Source organism: Pinus tabuliformis, chromosome 4_2 (assembly GCF_031772625.1).
Source record: "Pinus tabuliformis cultivar Carrire ecotype Pingquan chromosome 4_2, CPIR1, whole genome shotgun sequence".
In the NCBI taxonomy this organism is placed as follows: Eukaryota; Viridiplantae; Streptophyta; class Pinopsida; order Pinales; family Pinaceae; genus Pinus; species Pinus tabuliformis.
Genome location: NC_142304.1, coordinates 129,889,838 through 129,904,096, shown reverse-complemented (window position 1 = coordinate 129,904,096; position 14,259 = coordinate 129,889,838). Strand labels below are relative to the sequence as shown.

Genomic DNA, 14,259 nt, shown 5'->3' with positions numbered 1-14,259 from the left:
TCTTATACCCCTCTAGAACCTCTTATTTTATTATTATTTTAATCATGGAGCACTTTTTCCTCTTTTATTTTAATTAAAATATTCTTTTTAATGCGGGAAAAGGGTAAATTGGCTATCATGCCTCCTCAGGTCACTGAAACTCACGTCTAACCATCCCATCATGTAGATCTTCTCGTTCGGGTTCCAACGAGCTATTACACTAAGGTGTTCTGTCAAGTATTCCTCTCGGAATGTCACCTTAAGCGTAATGAATTGAGTCAGGCCCAATAACAACTCTGTTTCTGAAAGTTTCTGGAATGTGCCGGAACGAAAGGCAAACTGTGCAGATGATGGAATATACGAAGCGAATGCCATCGGAACTCATAGAAACTCCTCAAAACCCCTCCAAAAGCCCCTGGGCCGCTGAGGACGCCAACCTGCACCTGTGATCTGTGTGCCCCCAACTCTGAAAGTCCATCCTATCCACGCCATAAGGAACACCAAAAAAAGGAACATTACACCCTCCCCACTTGGCTCTATAGGTTATCACTTCTTCACCTGCCCTTCAGCAGCCCATGGTAAGGCACAGTTCTTCAGCAGGGAGTACATTCTTTCTTGCAGCGAACCTAGTGGATTGACACATTGACATTTCAGCAGATGTATACATTCAAGTATTCTGTCGGGACATTCCAACCAACACATAGCTGCTACTGACTATGGTACCCTTTGCTGGAGGAATTGATGAGACTTAGTAGTCCCGACATTCTTAGTGGACTCAGATTATGTACTATAATTTTAAGTTACACCTTTCACTTTATCTATCCAATCTCTTTGTACATAAATCATAGGGGGCTGGTCACACTTGATCACACACCTAAATGTGTACATTTTAATTTAATTTACAGCTTTCACTTTATTTCTCCAATCTCATTGTCCATAATTCATAGAGTGGCTGGTCACACTCGATCACCCACCACTTGATCGCCCACCTAAACATGTATATTTCAATTGTAACCCTAATAGACTCGGTGTGGGTGATGGCTCTCCACCAATTTTCTACTTCTATGAATAGGTAATTCAATGAAGGTTTATGATACATTTACATTGTGACAAATATCTCCTTATAATTGCATACTTGTTCTCTTGTGTTCTTTCATTTGTGAGTATTTTTTGCATCTCTATTATTGTGTTCATATCAGTTTTTATCCAACTCTATGGTTAGTCTTGGAGGATGTTGTAGTTATCAGCTAATGAAGAATGAAACATCTGGAAGTATCATTTTGTCCTTTCCTTTTTCATATTCATCAACTTTTCTTATGAACTGATATGCTTATGCTTTCCCGGTGGCCCAGAAAATCATATCAGGTCTTTCTTAGCTTCATTTGCTGCAAGCATCTAACTTTGGCTGCAATTTTGCATTTATTCATTCATGCTTTCTAGCTATCGTGTGATCTTTGCAAATCTCAATTTTTATTAGGAAAGTTTGAAGTGCCAGTCCATATAATATTTACAATCAGTTGCACATTCCTCTGGAAAATGTGACTATCTAGAAAATCTGTTATTTTCAAAAGTAAGAGAGTACAAAATAAGCAATATATATTCTGATTTTATGTAACTGTTGATATGAATTTGTAAAATCTAGACCATAAGTGTTGAATGCATTTTCAACAGTTATGGTCATATGCTTATAATTTGTCGTTCACTCAGTCACATATCTTACATTATAGTTTGAAAATCATGGAATGAGGGAGCATGCCCCTTCCAACTTTCCTGTACAGATGTTCTACAAAATATCTAACTTATCCTAGTTGTTTATGTTTTGAATGGATGTGTCCTTCTGACATGTACAGGTTGAGAGGATGATTCTTGGAGAAGTTGAAAAGTTGCCAAAAGGAATAGAAAGGGAAAACAGAATAATTCAAACTATCATGCGGCAAATTCTGTTTGCCCTCGATGGACTGCATTCTACAGGAATTGTTCACAGGGACATTAAACCCCAGAACATTATATTTTCTCAAGGTTATTCTCTTACTTGCTTCTAGAGAAACAGATTTGTGGATTGAAGGACTAGAAAGAGTGTGATACACTTTCATACTTTTTGATTGCACTCTTTTTACTGGTTATTGCATAGGCTTGCATACAGGAGCCTTTAGCACTTACCATTATTCTGGGTGTATAATTTTCAAGAGTCTAGCGCTTTCAAGATCATTGACCTTGGTGCTGCTGCGGACTTACGAGTTGGCATCAATTATGTTCCCAAGGAGTTTCTCTTGGATCCAAGGTACACGTTCAATGTACCCTTGTTTAATGCCTTTTGTCCCCTTTACAAGCAGAGGAGCATTCCACCTTTCAGATAGTATTTGATGTTATAATTGTTTGTGGTTTTCTATAATAGAAAAGTGCTATCTGTCTAAGCCTCTAATTTGTTAATGACCAGCGACTGGGCTTCTATATATGATAATAGATATGACCCGGAGCTTAGCATATTATAATTGAACTGGTTATCAGCAGATCAGGCAACATCTATGATCATTTACCATAAGAAACAGAGAATTTTCAGACAAAAGTAATAATAGTAAATGAAACATTACCTATTAGAATTATAGATTAAACACATTGAAATCTTGATTTAAAGTGTGATTTAGGATGTCTAAACATGGCTACTTCTGCAAGCATATTCTAAAATGAGAAGCACGTTGATTACTGCTGAAATTTCTAAGTCTATCCGTTAGAAATTTAATCTGTATTCTTTTGGTTTATTTCTTCTACTTGTTAAGTTTGAACAAGTTATTTAAAACATATAAATAACGAAATAAACACAATACAGTATCAACATCGACAGATCAACAGCTGAAAGAAAACAAACACACAAGTGACACCGTTATTATTGGACAACTCGTCCTCGGAAAAATCCAATGCTGGAAAACCGGTGCAACGATTCTGAGGGTTTATTATTATGCAATATTTCCTTGGGTACAACTGGGTGCCAAACTGGCTCACCCGACAGAGAAAAACACCCGGTAGTAATACCTCTCTATTCGGAAACAGGTATTCAGAAACGCTGTCCCACGAAGCCCTCTCTAGCATCTCTGAAACTCTGCGCTGGCCCTTCTGGCCTCTGCGTTAGCTTCCTGCTGCCCTGCATCAGCTTGAAGCCTCTTTACGTCAGCCCTCTGAGGCACTGCGCAGACTCTGGGACCCTCTGCGTCACTCCTATAGCCTCGACATGGATGACGCAGTCCCTCGGGCCTCTGTGATGTCTCTGTTGCGCTCTACGTGACCTGAACTCGCTGCTGTCTCTCGCTCTCTGCTTCTGCGTTGGTCTCTTAGCACTGTCTCTGCCTCTCTGCCCAATACTCACTGCCCCTTGCTGTTGAACACTGATTCGACTTTGCTTAGAAACCCCGCTCTAGCAAATCGAATGACTGATCACTCTGGTGTCTTCTCCAACTGACCCTCAAGCCTCTTATACTTTTCTCATTGGTCTTTGAATGGCCGAGATTATATCTCTAATCAATGACTAAGATTAGATTTGGCTTGATCCATGACTTTTGGAACCTTCTAACCCAGTTTTATATTAATACCCATTAATATTTTATTTTTACCAAGTTTAGACATAGGAACTCCATTAAAAATATTAATTATTTTAATATCTCCCAAACTGGGTACAATCTGTCCAAACCATTTCTGGGTCTTGGAGATCTCATGAGCTTTAGCCTCTCCACGAATTTTCATGTCTAGAGCACATCCGACGCTACCAAAAATCAACAATTACAAATGAAGTATGAGAGTGTGTTTGTAGATGATCCTACTTGCTTGAATATTGAGCCAGAGATTTTTCCAATTATAATGTGCCACTTAGAATTCCAATGTTTAAACCTTATATGACACATCATCATCTAATAATGGGTTGTGTCTAATTTTGGACTCAGAAGTATTTTTGTCCATTAGGAGAGCACCCCGTTCTTGAACTTAGGTAAATAACATAAGATTATACTTTATGAATGCTTCAGTTTATGCTGATGTCATGTCCCTTCTCAAATGAATTAGTCACAGGATGCAGCAACACAATTTTGGCAGCATTTTTGGTTTTGGAAGAGGACCCCACATGCAGAAAGTTAGGAACTATAGGTAATTCGATTTATTTCTGGCAGCGTGTGGAATGTGGGGGCCACCACATGCATAATTTGAATTGGCCAAGGAATACGTTGGAGGGAATTCGAGCTAGTGGATGGAGGGGCCCACATGAGGCTAAGGGGGCCCAAGGAGCTATAAAGAGAGATCAACTCTCTTTCTGGAGGTATTCTAATTATTTGACAAACAAACTCGTTTTTGTACGCTCTGTTGTTCAACGAATCTATCGGCTGTTTAGCCACGAATCTCTCACGCGGGAGATTTAACCTCTTCTTTGGGGGACCATCCGTGCCCGCCCTAGGGAGGTTGTTACATAGGAGTTTCCGGGGAGTCTGGTACAAACACACACTTCAACCATCAGCACAGGGAGGAACTGCGTATTCCGGGGCAGCCAGAGAACACGCAAGAGGGGTTGGAAAATCAACAAGGGGGATTCACAGCTTGCTGTGAGAGCTGGGGGTTGAGGAGGCAGCATAGAAAAGGCCATTTTGTTGGAGTAGCAGCCAGCCAGACCAACGCAGAAGTGAGTCGAAGTTCTAGACAGAGGTGTTGCGGAGAGGCCACTATAGCAGCAAACTCGTGGTGTTGGGAGAGTAGTCCTCCGGGCTAAGGGTCATCGGGGGAGCAAGGAGTTAGTCAATACAGGTAAACCCAACATTCTAGGGGTATTTTCAGAGGGATTTGCAAGTTGTTTCCTGCAAGTGAAATTTGGCTATAGCAGCAGGGGAGAGGCTCCAAGGAGGCTAAAAATCCAAAGTCAAAATTTGAGAAATTCCCTTTTGGGTTTTTCTAGGTTTTGTCCAAGGAGTCTAAAACTAGAAGGACAAAATTTTCTGGGCGGTTTTTGGGCACATTCCAGTAGGTCGAAGTCAGCAGATCAATAGTTTTGTTGAAACAACGCAGTGCAAGTGGTGCAACAACTGAACGAACATCATTTCAGCTATTCCATCACTTGGGTTTGGTCTAGCTTGTCCTTGAGACAAGCCTAGGTGCACCACTTCATTTATATTGTACACATTGCTCTCAGATTTTATAATATATGGCTTAGCAGTTCCAGATTTCAGTGTTTCCATGGATGTGTAATGCCTGTTTTTAATTTTATGCTGTTACACTGTTTATTTGTTTAGATATCACTGACATTCCTACTTAGGAACACTACAATGGTATCAGAGCCTAATTCTTGGCTCAGCTATGGGGTTGGCTCCATATGAGAGGAGAAGACCAGGAGAACATCACTTACTAGAGGTAGAGGTATAGGAGCAGAGAAAGGGAGCTGGAGATTACACCAGATACAGAAAAAAATGGGAAAGCAGTAGCCGAAGAGGAGGAAATGATAGAGCCCAAGAGCATGGAGGAGATGGCTTTCAATAGCCCCTTGAGGGCTTTGAGTGACTTGGCCAAGGGGCAGAAAGACATGCTGGAAGAAATCAAATCACAGAACTGGGACAGAGCCACACCTAGAGGGTTCTTGTGTGGAGAAACTTTAGGGGCTTCTCAGCCTTTTGATCAACCCTCACCAGCAGCGCAACGCCCTTCAGTGAGGTTGCCCACTAGGGCTACACTACCCTCTTTCGTGCTTATAGCACAAATCGAACTAGCAAGAGAGGACACTCCCCAGATGAGGGACTACTTCAGAGAGTGTAGGTGATGGATGAATATTTCAAAGAAGCTCTCTCCTTCAGAGATTACTGCAAGCTCAAGCAGAGTGAGAGGAACAAGGGGTACGAAGGACAGGGAACCCAAAACTATGAGCTGCAGAGAACTATAGGGAGGATGTACTTCCCTACATTTGATGGCACTGCCAAGTGCACAACTAGGGCTTGGGTTGAAAAGATGGACACATACTTTCAACTCAATTGGATGACGGAACAAGAGGCCATTAAGATGGCAGCGCTGCACTTGGAGGGGGAAGCCCATGACTGGTGGTTTCACGGCCTGACCACTTTGGGGCATGCCCAGATAGTTTCGTATGAGGACTTCACCAGGAGGGTGGTGGAGCGATTTGATCAGAGGGATCCAGAAGCATCCTTCAGGGAGCTGACACAACTGCGCCAGACAGGCAACCTGGAGTAGTATTTTTTTGATTTCTACCTGTGTCAATGATGGTCCCGGATTTGTCCGAGGCGAGGAGGGTATACACCTCCATTGAGGGTTTGATTGAGCCTCTACGTGGACTGGTGAAGTCATGCAAACCCTCTATGCTGCAGGAGGCGGTGGTGTGCGCTAGAGATTTGTAGGGGGGGCATCCATAAGACAAGTGCCATTCCCTGCACGAACCCCTTTCCCACAGAAAGGGCATGAGACTAGACCCCAGCCACCGAGGACCACACAGGGGAGGGGGCAGCTAGATGAGGAGACACGGAAGGACCTCCGGAGGAGGAAGCTATGCTTCACATGCAGAGAGCCCTGGGCACCAGGCCATAGGTGCACAGTGGGTAGAGCACATTACATTGAGGTCTTTTCTGATAGTGACCAGGAGGACGAGGTGGAGCAGGATTGTGGTGGGACAGATGGAGAGAGTTCGGGGGACAGAGGGCCACCACCACCACCACCTCCACAAGGAGGGGCATCTCTTGCCTCATCAGGGGGAGTCCTTGCTTCTCTATGCGGGATTCCTAAGTTTTTGACACTCCGGATCAGAGGTACAGTACAGGGACAGAGGGTGTCGGTACTAGTGGATAGTGGGGCTACCCACAACTTCATAGATGCACAATTGGTCCAGAGGAGGGGCCTCACCACGACAGAGTTTGAGGGATTCTCCGTCCTAGTGCCAGGTGACTGTACCATCCAGTTGAAGTTTCTAAATTTACTTAGTTTAGAAACCCTTCATGCACTTTTTCTGATTTATTCCTACCTACTTGTTATTTTTCTTTAACAAGTTATTTACAAAGTAAATACTGAAAATAAACACAGTGCATGCTCAACATATTACAGATCAGCAACTAAAAGAAACAAGAACAAACACACTGCGTGACACCATTATTTTTGGACCAATGTCCCCAGAAAAACCCAATGCGAGAAAACCGGTGCAACTATCTAAGGTTTTTCATATTAAGCAATATTAGAGTACAATCTGGGTGCCGAAACTGGCCTACCCAATAGAGAATTTCCTTAGCAGTAATACCTCTCCGTTTCAGACAAATCTACTGGCTGAAATCCTGAATAATCCTTTTGGCAGCTACTCAACACCAATCTGCCCCTCAAACCCCAGCGTCTGCCCAATTTGGACTGTGTCAACCTATCTTGGCCTGCGTCAGCCCCAGGAGGCCCTGCGTTAGCTCTCTGAGCCTCTGCGTCAACTACGCTAGCCCCTCTGGTGCTCTGCGCAACACTTAGCTGCCTCTGTGTGGCCCTGCGTGAGCACTGGCTGCTCCTTCGTCTCTCTCTTTGGCTACTCTGTTGCTTTACCGACACTATCTTTGCCTCTCTCTCTCTGTACTCAATGCCCCTCAGCCGCTCTCCCGATCACTGATTCTATCTCTCTTAGCAAACCCCGCTCTAGAGAATAAAATGACTGATCACTCTGGTGTGTCCTCTAAGTGACCCTCAAGCCTCCTCTTATACTTTTCCTGTTGACATATCAAAGGCCGAGATTAAGTCCCTAATCAATGGCTAAGATTAGATTTGGCTTGATCCATGTTTTTTGGGCCACTCTAACACAGATTCATATTAATACACATTAATATTTTATTTTCCCCAAGTCTAGACTTAGGGACTCCATTAAAAATATTAATTATTTTAAATCTCCTTATCTGTTTAGAATCTGCCCAAACCCTTTCTGGGTATTGGAGATCTCATGTGCCCCAACCTCTCCACCAAATTTTGTGGCTAGAGCACATTCGATGCTACCCCAAATCAACACTCCCTCTTAGCGAGGACTGTTCTCTAGCAATACTCCTCACTGAGTATTACTCTGATCATCCAGCATCCATACCTGTGCTGATGCTAGGCCTTCCTGCCCAACATCCTTTGCATCGCTGCATCCTGTATTGTTGCCCATGGTTCTGCCACTGCCACTGCTGCATCTGTACGACAGCTCCCTCTACATCCATGCTGCTGCTACTCCTTTCTCCCAGCACTGCATCTGCATTGCACCTCCTCTCATCATGTTGCATCATGCTGCCCACTGCTGCACTGCAACTCAGTTACTGAGAAGTAAGTAATTGATCTCCCAACTAACCTCCTAGTTGGGCTAGAAACACCCATTGATGTTGAAGCTCCCTCTGTCGCTGACAAGTGCTCCCTCTCTTTGACCTTTGTGCTGCTGCAGCAACTCCCTGCATCTCACACCGTTGCACACCTCGCTGTGCCTTCCTGCACTGGTGCAACACTCCTATGCCTCTCGCACTGCTGCAGCCTGCTAGCTCTGCGCTGTCTTGGGACTCTTGCACTGTAGCTTTCTCTGCCGCTCCATCCGCATCCGTCTCTACCCACTCAGCCAATCCTACTACTCCTCGTCGGGGCTCCCGTAGCAAGGTCTAATCCAAGAGGTTAGGTACCTCAAGGATCCTGCCCCTCATCGCCTGTAGTCCGCCTGACTATAGCTCGATGTCTCCCCACTTTCGCTTAAGTGGCGTGTGTGCACTCATGGCATAGTCATCGTCTGTCAAAACTTCCTTCTCTGCCCGTGTTGGCGCTGCCTTAGTCTCGGAAGACTCTCCCTTACTCTTATTCCTTGGGCACTGGGTTGTATAATGACCCATCTCCCCACAGCAGGAGCACTTGATCTTGGAGAGATCTTTCTTCTTCTGCTTCTCGTGCTTTCCCTCAGATGCTAGGGCCACATCCTCCTCCTCCTGCTTGACCTTGATCCCTTTGCTACTGCTACCTGTCTTTGACTGCCGTCTGATCTCTTCCTGGCGAAGAGCTACCCACATCTCGTCCCAAGGTAGGAGAGTCCCTCTGCCCAGGATGCTCTGGACAAACACTTCCCACTCTTCTGAGACAACATTCAGGGCTGTCCTCACCATAAGCTCCTGATCCGGTGTCGCTCCTATAGTAGTCAACTGATCTCGGATCTCATTCAGTCCTCCGAGGAAGGAGTCAATCTTTTGACCCTTCTTCATCTGATACGACCTTGTCTGGTTCTCAAGCAGCATTCTTCTCTGCACAGAAGTATGCTAGTACAAGTTCTTGAGAGCCTCCCACATCTCAACCGCCATTTCCTTCTCGGCTATATGTGGTACCACATGATCCTTGACCCCGTCAAGGATAATGCACTTGGCCCTCGCCATCGCCTCCTCGTACTTGTCATTATCATTGGGGTCGACTGGGATAGCTATAACCTTCAAGGCGAAGTACTTGACGCGATTCCTGTTAAGCATTGATAAGATTTTGGCCTTCCAGACTACGAAGTTCGATGCTCCGTCCAGTCTATCCTGATCTCTTACCCCGTGAAGTGCCATGACGCTCCTCTACTTCCCTCCTGGAAGTTCTCTGTTCGACTCCTCTGAATCTCTACTTCTCGTCTGGAAGTTCTCTTATGGACTCCCTCTGAGCCCTGATTTCCCTCCTGGAAATCCTTTTGCCGTTTGTTGAGATGCCCCCTACTCTGATCGTCTTGTGCAACTGCGCTACTGATCTAGGTTCCTCGGCTAGAAACCCTCGGACACACTCCTCTGGCCCTGCTATGTCAGGTATTGTTCTGACTACAGTACCTCACTAGCTCCACTCTGCAATATTTCTGCAGCCTTCTAGACCCCAACAACTGCCTCTCTTTGAATTGCGTCAGCCCTTCTCTGCCTCAGGCTGGCTGTGCGTCACCCCAGATGGGTCCGCGTTAGCCCTGGGATGCCCTGCATCAACCCTCTAGCCATTTGCGTCAGCAATGCTGGCCTCTTTGAGGCTCTGCGTAGCTCCCGACTTCTTCTGCATGGCTTTGGCTGGCTTTGCGTCACACTTCTTGGCTTTTGCGCTGCGAGAAACAACTTCTGTCAGCTTAGGACAACTGTTTTCTGCTGCTATTGCTCCGCTCGACTGATGTCTTTTAGTCCTGTGATTTGCAATCACGCTCTGATACCATCTTGAAGTTCCTAAATTTACTTAGTTTAGAAACCCTTCATGCACTTTTTCTCATTTATTCTTACGTACTTGTTATTTTTCTTTAACAAGTTATTTACAAAGTAAATACTCAAAATAAACACCAGTGCATGCTCAACATATTACAGATTAGCAACTAAAAGAAACAAGAACAAACACACTGCATGACACCATTATTTTTGGACCAATGTCCCCGAAAAAACCCAATGCAGGAAAATCGGTGCAACTATCTAAGGGTTTTCTTATTAAGCAATATCAGAGTACAATCTAGGTGTCGAAACTGGCCTACCCAACATAGAATTTCCTTAGCAATAATACTTCTCCATTTCAGACAAATCTACTGGCTAAAACCTCGGATAATCCTTCTGGCAGCTACTTAGCACAATCTGCCCCTGAAACCCCAACATTTGCCCAATCTGGATTGCGTCAACCTCTCCTAGCCCACCGTTGGCCCTGCGTCAGCCTATCTTGGCCTATGTCAGCCCCAGGAGGCCCTGCGTCAGCTACATTGGCCACTCTGGTGCTCTGCGCAACACTTAGCTGCCTTTGCGTGGCCTTGCGTGAGCATTGCCTGCTCCTTTGTCTCTCTCTTTGGCTGCTTTGTTGCTTTCCTGACACTATCTCTACCTCTCTGTCTCTCTGTACTCAATGCCCCTCAGCTGCTCTCCCGATCACTGATTCTATCTCTCTTAGCAAACCCCACTCTAGAGAATAAAATGACTGATCACTCTGGTGTGTCCTCCAAGTGACCCTCAAGCCTCTTCTTATACTTTTCCTGTTGACATATCAATGGCCAAGATTAAGTCCCTAATCAACGGCTAAGATTAGATCTGGCTTGATCCATGTCTTTTGGGCCACTCTAACACAGATTCATATTAATACACATTAATATTTTATTTTCCCTAAGTTTAAACTTAGGGACTCCATTAAAAATATTAATTATTTTAATATCTCCTGATCTGTTTAGAATCTACCCAAACCCTTTCTGGGTATTGGAGATCTCATGTGCCCCAACCTCTCCACCAAATTTCGTGGCTAGAGCACATCCAATGCTACCCCAAATCAACACTAGTGTACCAGATACGTGCCCTCTTTGACAGTAGTTATGGGAAACTATTCGATGACGAACCACTTCTTTGTGGTTGATGTGCCACACACCATTGTGGTGATGGGTGTCCAGTGGCTGTATTCCCTTGGGAGAGTTACGACAGATTGGCAGAAACCTGAGATGGAGTTCATGAGGCCAGACGACAAAGTGGTGGTTTTGAGAGGCATGTAGTGTTATCTGCCTCAGACAGTTTCGGCCCACAGTATGCAGGTAGATCTTCGACACGGGGACATTGCATGGGCAGTCGAGTTGAGGATCTCAGAGGCTGGGGGACAGGCTCAATCACCACCAGCAGACATACAGGCGCTTCTGGACCGATACGCAATGGTGTTTGGGGACATTCCACCAAGTCAGCCACTAGATAGAGGGTTTGAGCACACCATTGAGCTAGCGCTGGGTATACAGGCAGTCATCACTACCCCTTACAGGCACCCCAAAGCCTATAAGGACTAGATAGAGAAGGCTATTCAGTAGTTGCTTGCTTTGGGTCACATCAGGCCTAGTTCTAGTCCCTTCGCTTCTTCCGTAGTGTTGGTGAAGAAGAAGGATGGGACCCTCAGGATGTGCATAGATTACAGAGCCCTTAACAAGAAGACCCTCAAGAACCGGTACCCCATTCCCCACATTAATTAACTGATGGATGAGCTTAGAGGATCCAAGTACTTCTCTAAGATCGATCTGCGTTCAGGGTACCACCAAATCAGAGTTCGAGATCAGGACATTCCAAAAACAACATTCCGATGCCACTATGGGCACTTTGAGTTTCTGGTCATGCCATTTGGGCTGACCAATGCTCCTGCCACATTTCAATCTTGCATGAACCACATCTTTCGGGGGCAGCTGAGGAGGTTCGTGCTAGTGTTTTTTGATGACATCCTGATCTATAGCCGGACATGGGAGGAGCACCTCCAACACTTGGAGGAGGTACTGCGCATTCTGGAGGAGCAACAGTTTTATGCCAAGCTCTCCAAATGCGAGTTTGGATTGACAGAGATGCTTTATCTCGGGCATATCATTGGAGCAGACGGGGTGAAGGTTCATGAGGAGAAGATCCGGGCCATCCGGGATTGGCCAGTACCCCGAGACGTGACTACGCTGAGAGGCTTCTTAGGCATTTGCACTTACTATAGGAAGTTTGTCAAGGGGTTCTCACAGTTGGCAACAGCCTTGACCGACTTGACCAAGAAAGGGGCCTTTGCATGGATTGAGGGAGCACAGGTCGCTTTCGATCGCCTTAAGGAGGTGATGAGCAGTTGCCCTGTTTTGGCATTCCCGGATTTTTCCCAGCCATTCATGGTGGAGTGTGATGCATTAGGGGTGGGAGTTGGAGCCGTTTTGTCACAGGAGGGCACCTTATAGCTTTCGAGTGTCAGAAGCTCCTACCACATGAGCTGTCATATTCCATATATGACAAGGAGATGCTTGTCATCATGCATGCATTGGCCAAGTTCCGCTAGTACTTGGTGGGCAATTGATTCAATGTGAAGACTGATCACAATATTCTTCGACATTTCATGGGGCAGCAGGTCCTCAACGACAAGCGACAGAGATGGGTCAGCAAGGTGCAGGCCTACGACTTTGATATTGAGTATGTGGCGGGCAAGCACAACGTGGTGGCTGATTCTCTATCCAGGGGACCGGCTGGGTTATCTCTTATGAGCATCTGCCAGGATTAGAAGGCTCAGCTGTTGGTTGAGTACTCCAAGGACAGGAAGGCCTGTGAGGTGCTAGAGGGGACACATGCAGATGAGCATTATCGTGTGATGGATGAGGTCATCTATTACAAGGGGCGCATTTACTTAGTGCCCAACTCGCAGTTGAGGGAGAGGGTACTCCAGGCCGCTCACAATTCACCACTGTCTAGACACCAGGGTTTCCGGAAGACTTACATGGTTGTTCGGGAGAGGTTCACGTGGAAAGGCCTCAAGGAGGACATGCAGCAACACATAAGGGAGTGTGCGGCTTGCCAGCAGAACAAGGGGTAGATGACTCACCCTGCAGGGCTATTACAACCACATCCCATTCCAAAGGGGAAATGGGAAAGTATCTCGATGGATTTCATCATGGGGATCCCCACAGTACAGGGGAAGGATTGCATATATGTGGTGGTCAACAGGCTGACCAAATTTGCCCACTTCTTCACCATCCCCACTAGATTCACGGCAGCCCAGGTTGCCGAGTTGTTCTTCCGGGAGGTTTTCAGACTACATGGACTCCCCAAGAACATTGTTAGCGACAAAGATAGTAGATTCATGGGTGGCTTTTGGTAGGAGCTTTTCAGGTTGGTTGGGACAGAGCTTACTCCTAGCACCAGTTACCACCCTCAGATGGATAGCCAGACAGAGAGGGTCAATCAGTGGTTGGAGGGGTACCTGAGGAACTATGTGACAGGTTAGCAGAGGACGTGGATTCGGTGGTTGCACTTGGGCAAGTTCTGCTACAACACCACACACCACATGTCTATCAGTATGACTCCATTCCATGCCCTCTATGGTTATGATGCTCTAACTTTTACTGATGTTATTTTTGGAGACAGCCGTGCCCCAAAGGCCAAACGCTGGGTCCAAGAGAGCCAAGGTATCCTCAAAGCTCTCAAGGATAATCTAGCGACAACCCAGAATCAACAAAAACTATATGCAGATCGGCACAGGGTAGAGAGGCACTTTGAGGAGGGGGACCTAGTGTACCTCCGATTGCAGCCTTACAGACAGTCTATGCTGAAACAGAAGGGGGCCGAGAAGCTACAATCATGTTTCTATGGGCCCTACCAGGTGACTAGGCGGGTTGGGGAGGTGGCCTATGAGCTAGCGCTGCCTCCGGGGAGTAGGATCCACAACTTGTTTCACGTCTCATGCCTAAAGAAGGTGTTGGGACAACAGGTGACTGCAATAGCTGATCTACCCCCATTGGATGATGAGGGCCATTTGGTGCTGGAACCAGAGGCCATATTAGAAAGCAGGTTGAGAAGACTGAGGAGCAGGCTACAGAACCATTAGGGA

General features: G+C 45.8%; 1 protein-coding gene across 2 annotated transcripts in view; it reads left to right on the top strand.

Moving 5' to 3' along the window:
• STN7 (Serine/Threonine kinase domain protein) overlaps positions 1-14,259 on the top strand; it is a 305,972-nt gene that overhangs the window by 171,295 nt on the left and 120,418 nt on the right. For both annotated transcript variants that reach the window (XM_089428318.1, XM_089428317.1), the window contains 2 exons: positions 1,830-1,998; positions 2,167-2,260. In XM_089428318.1, the coding sequence (XP_089284444.1) occupies positions 1,830-1,998; positions 2,167-2,260 (263 nt within the window). The remainder of the gene's footprint in view (positions 1-1,829; positions 1,999-2,166; positions 2,261-14,259) is intronic.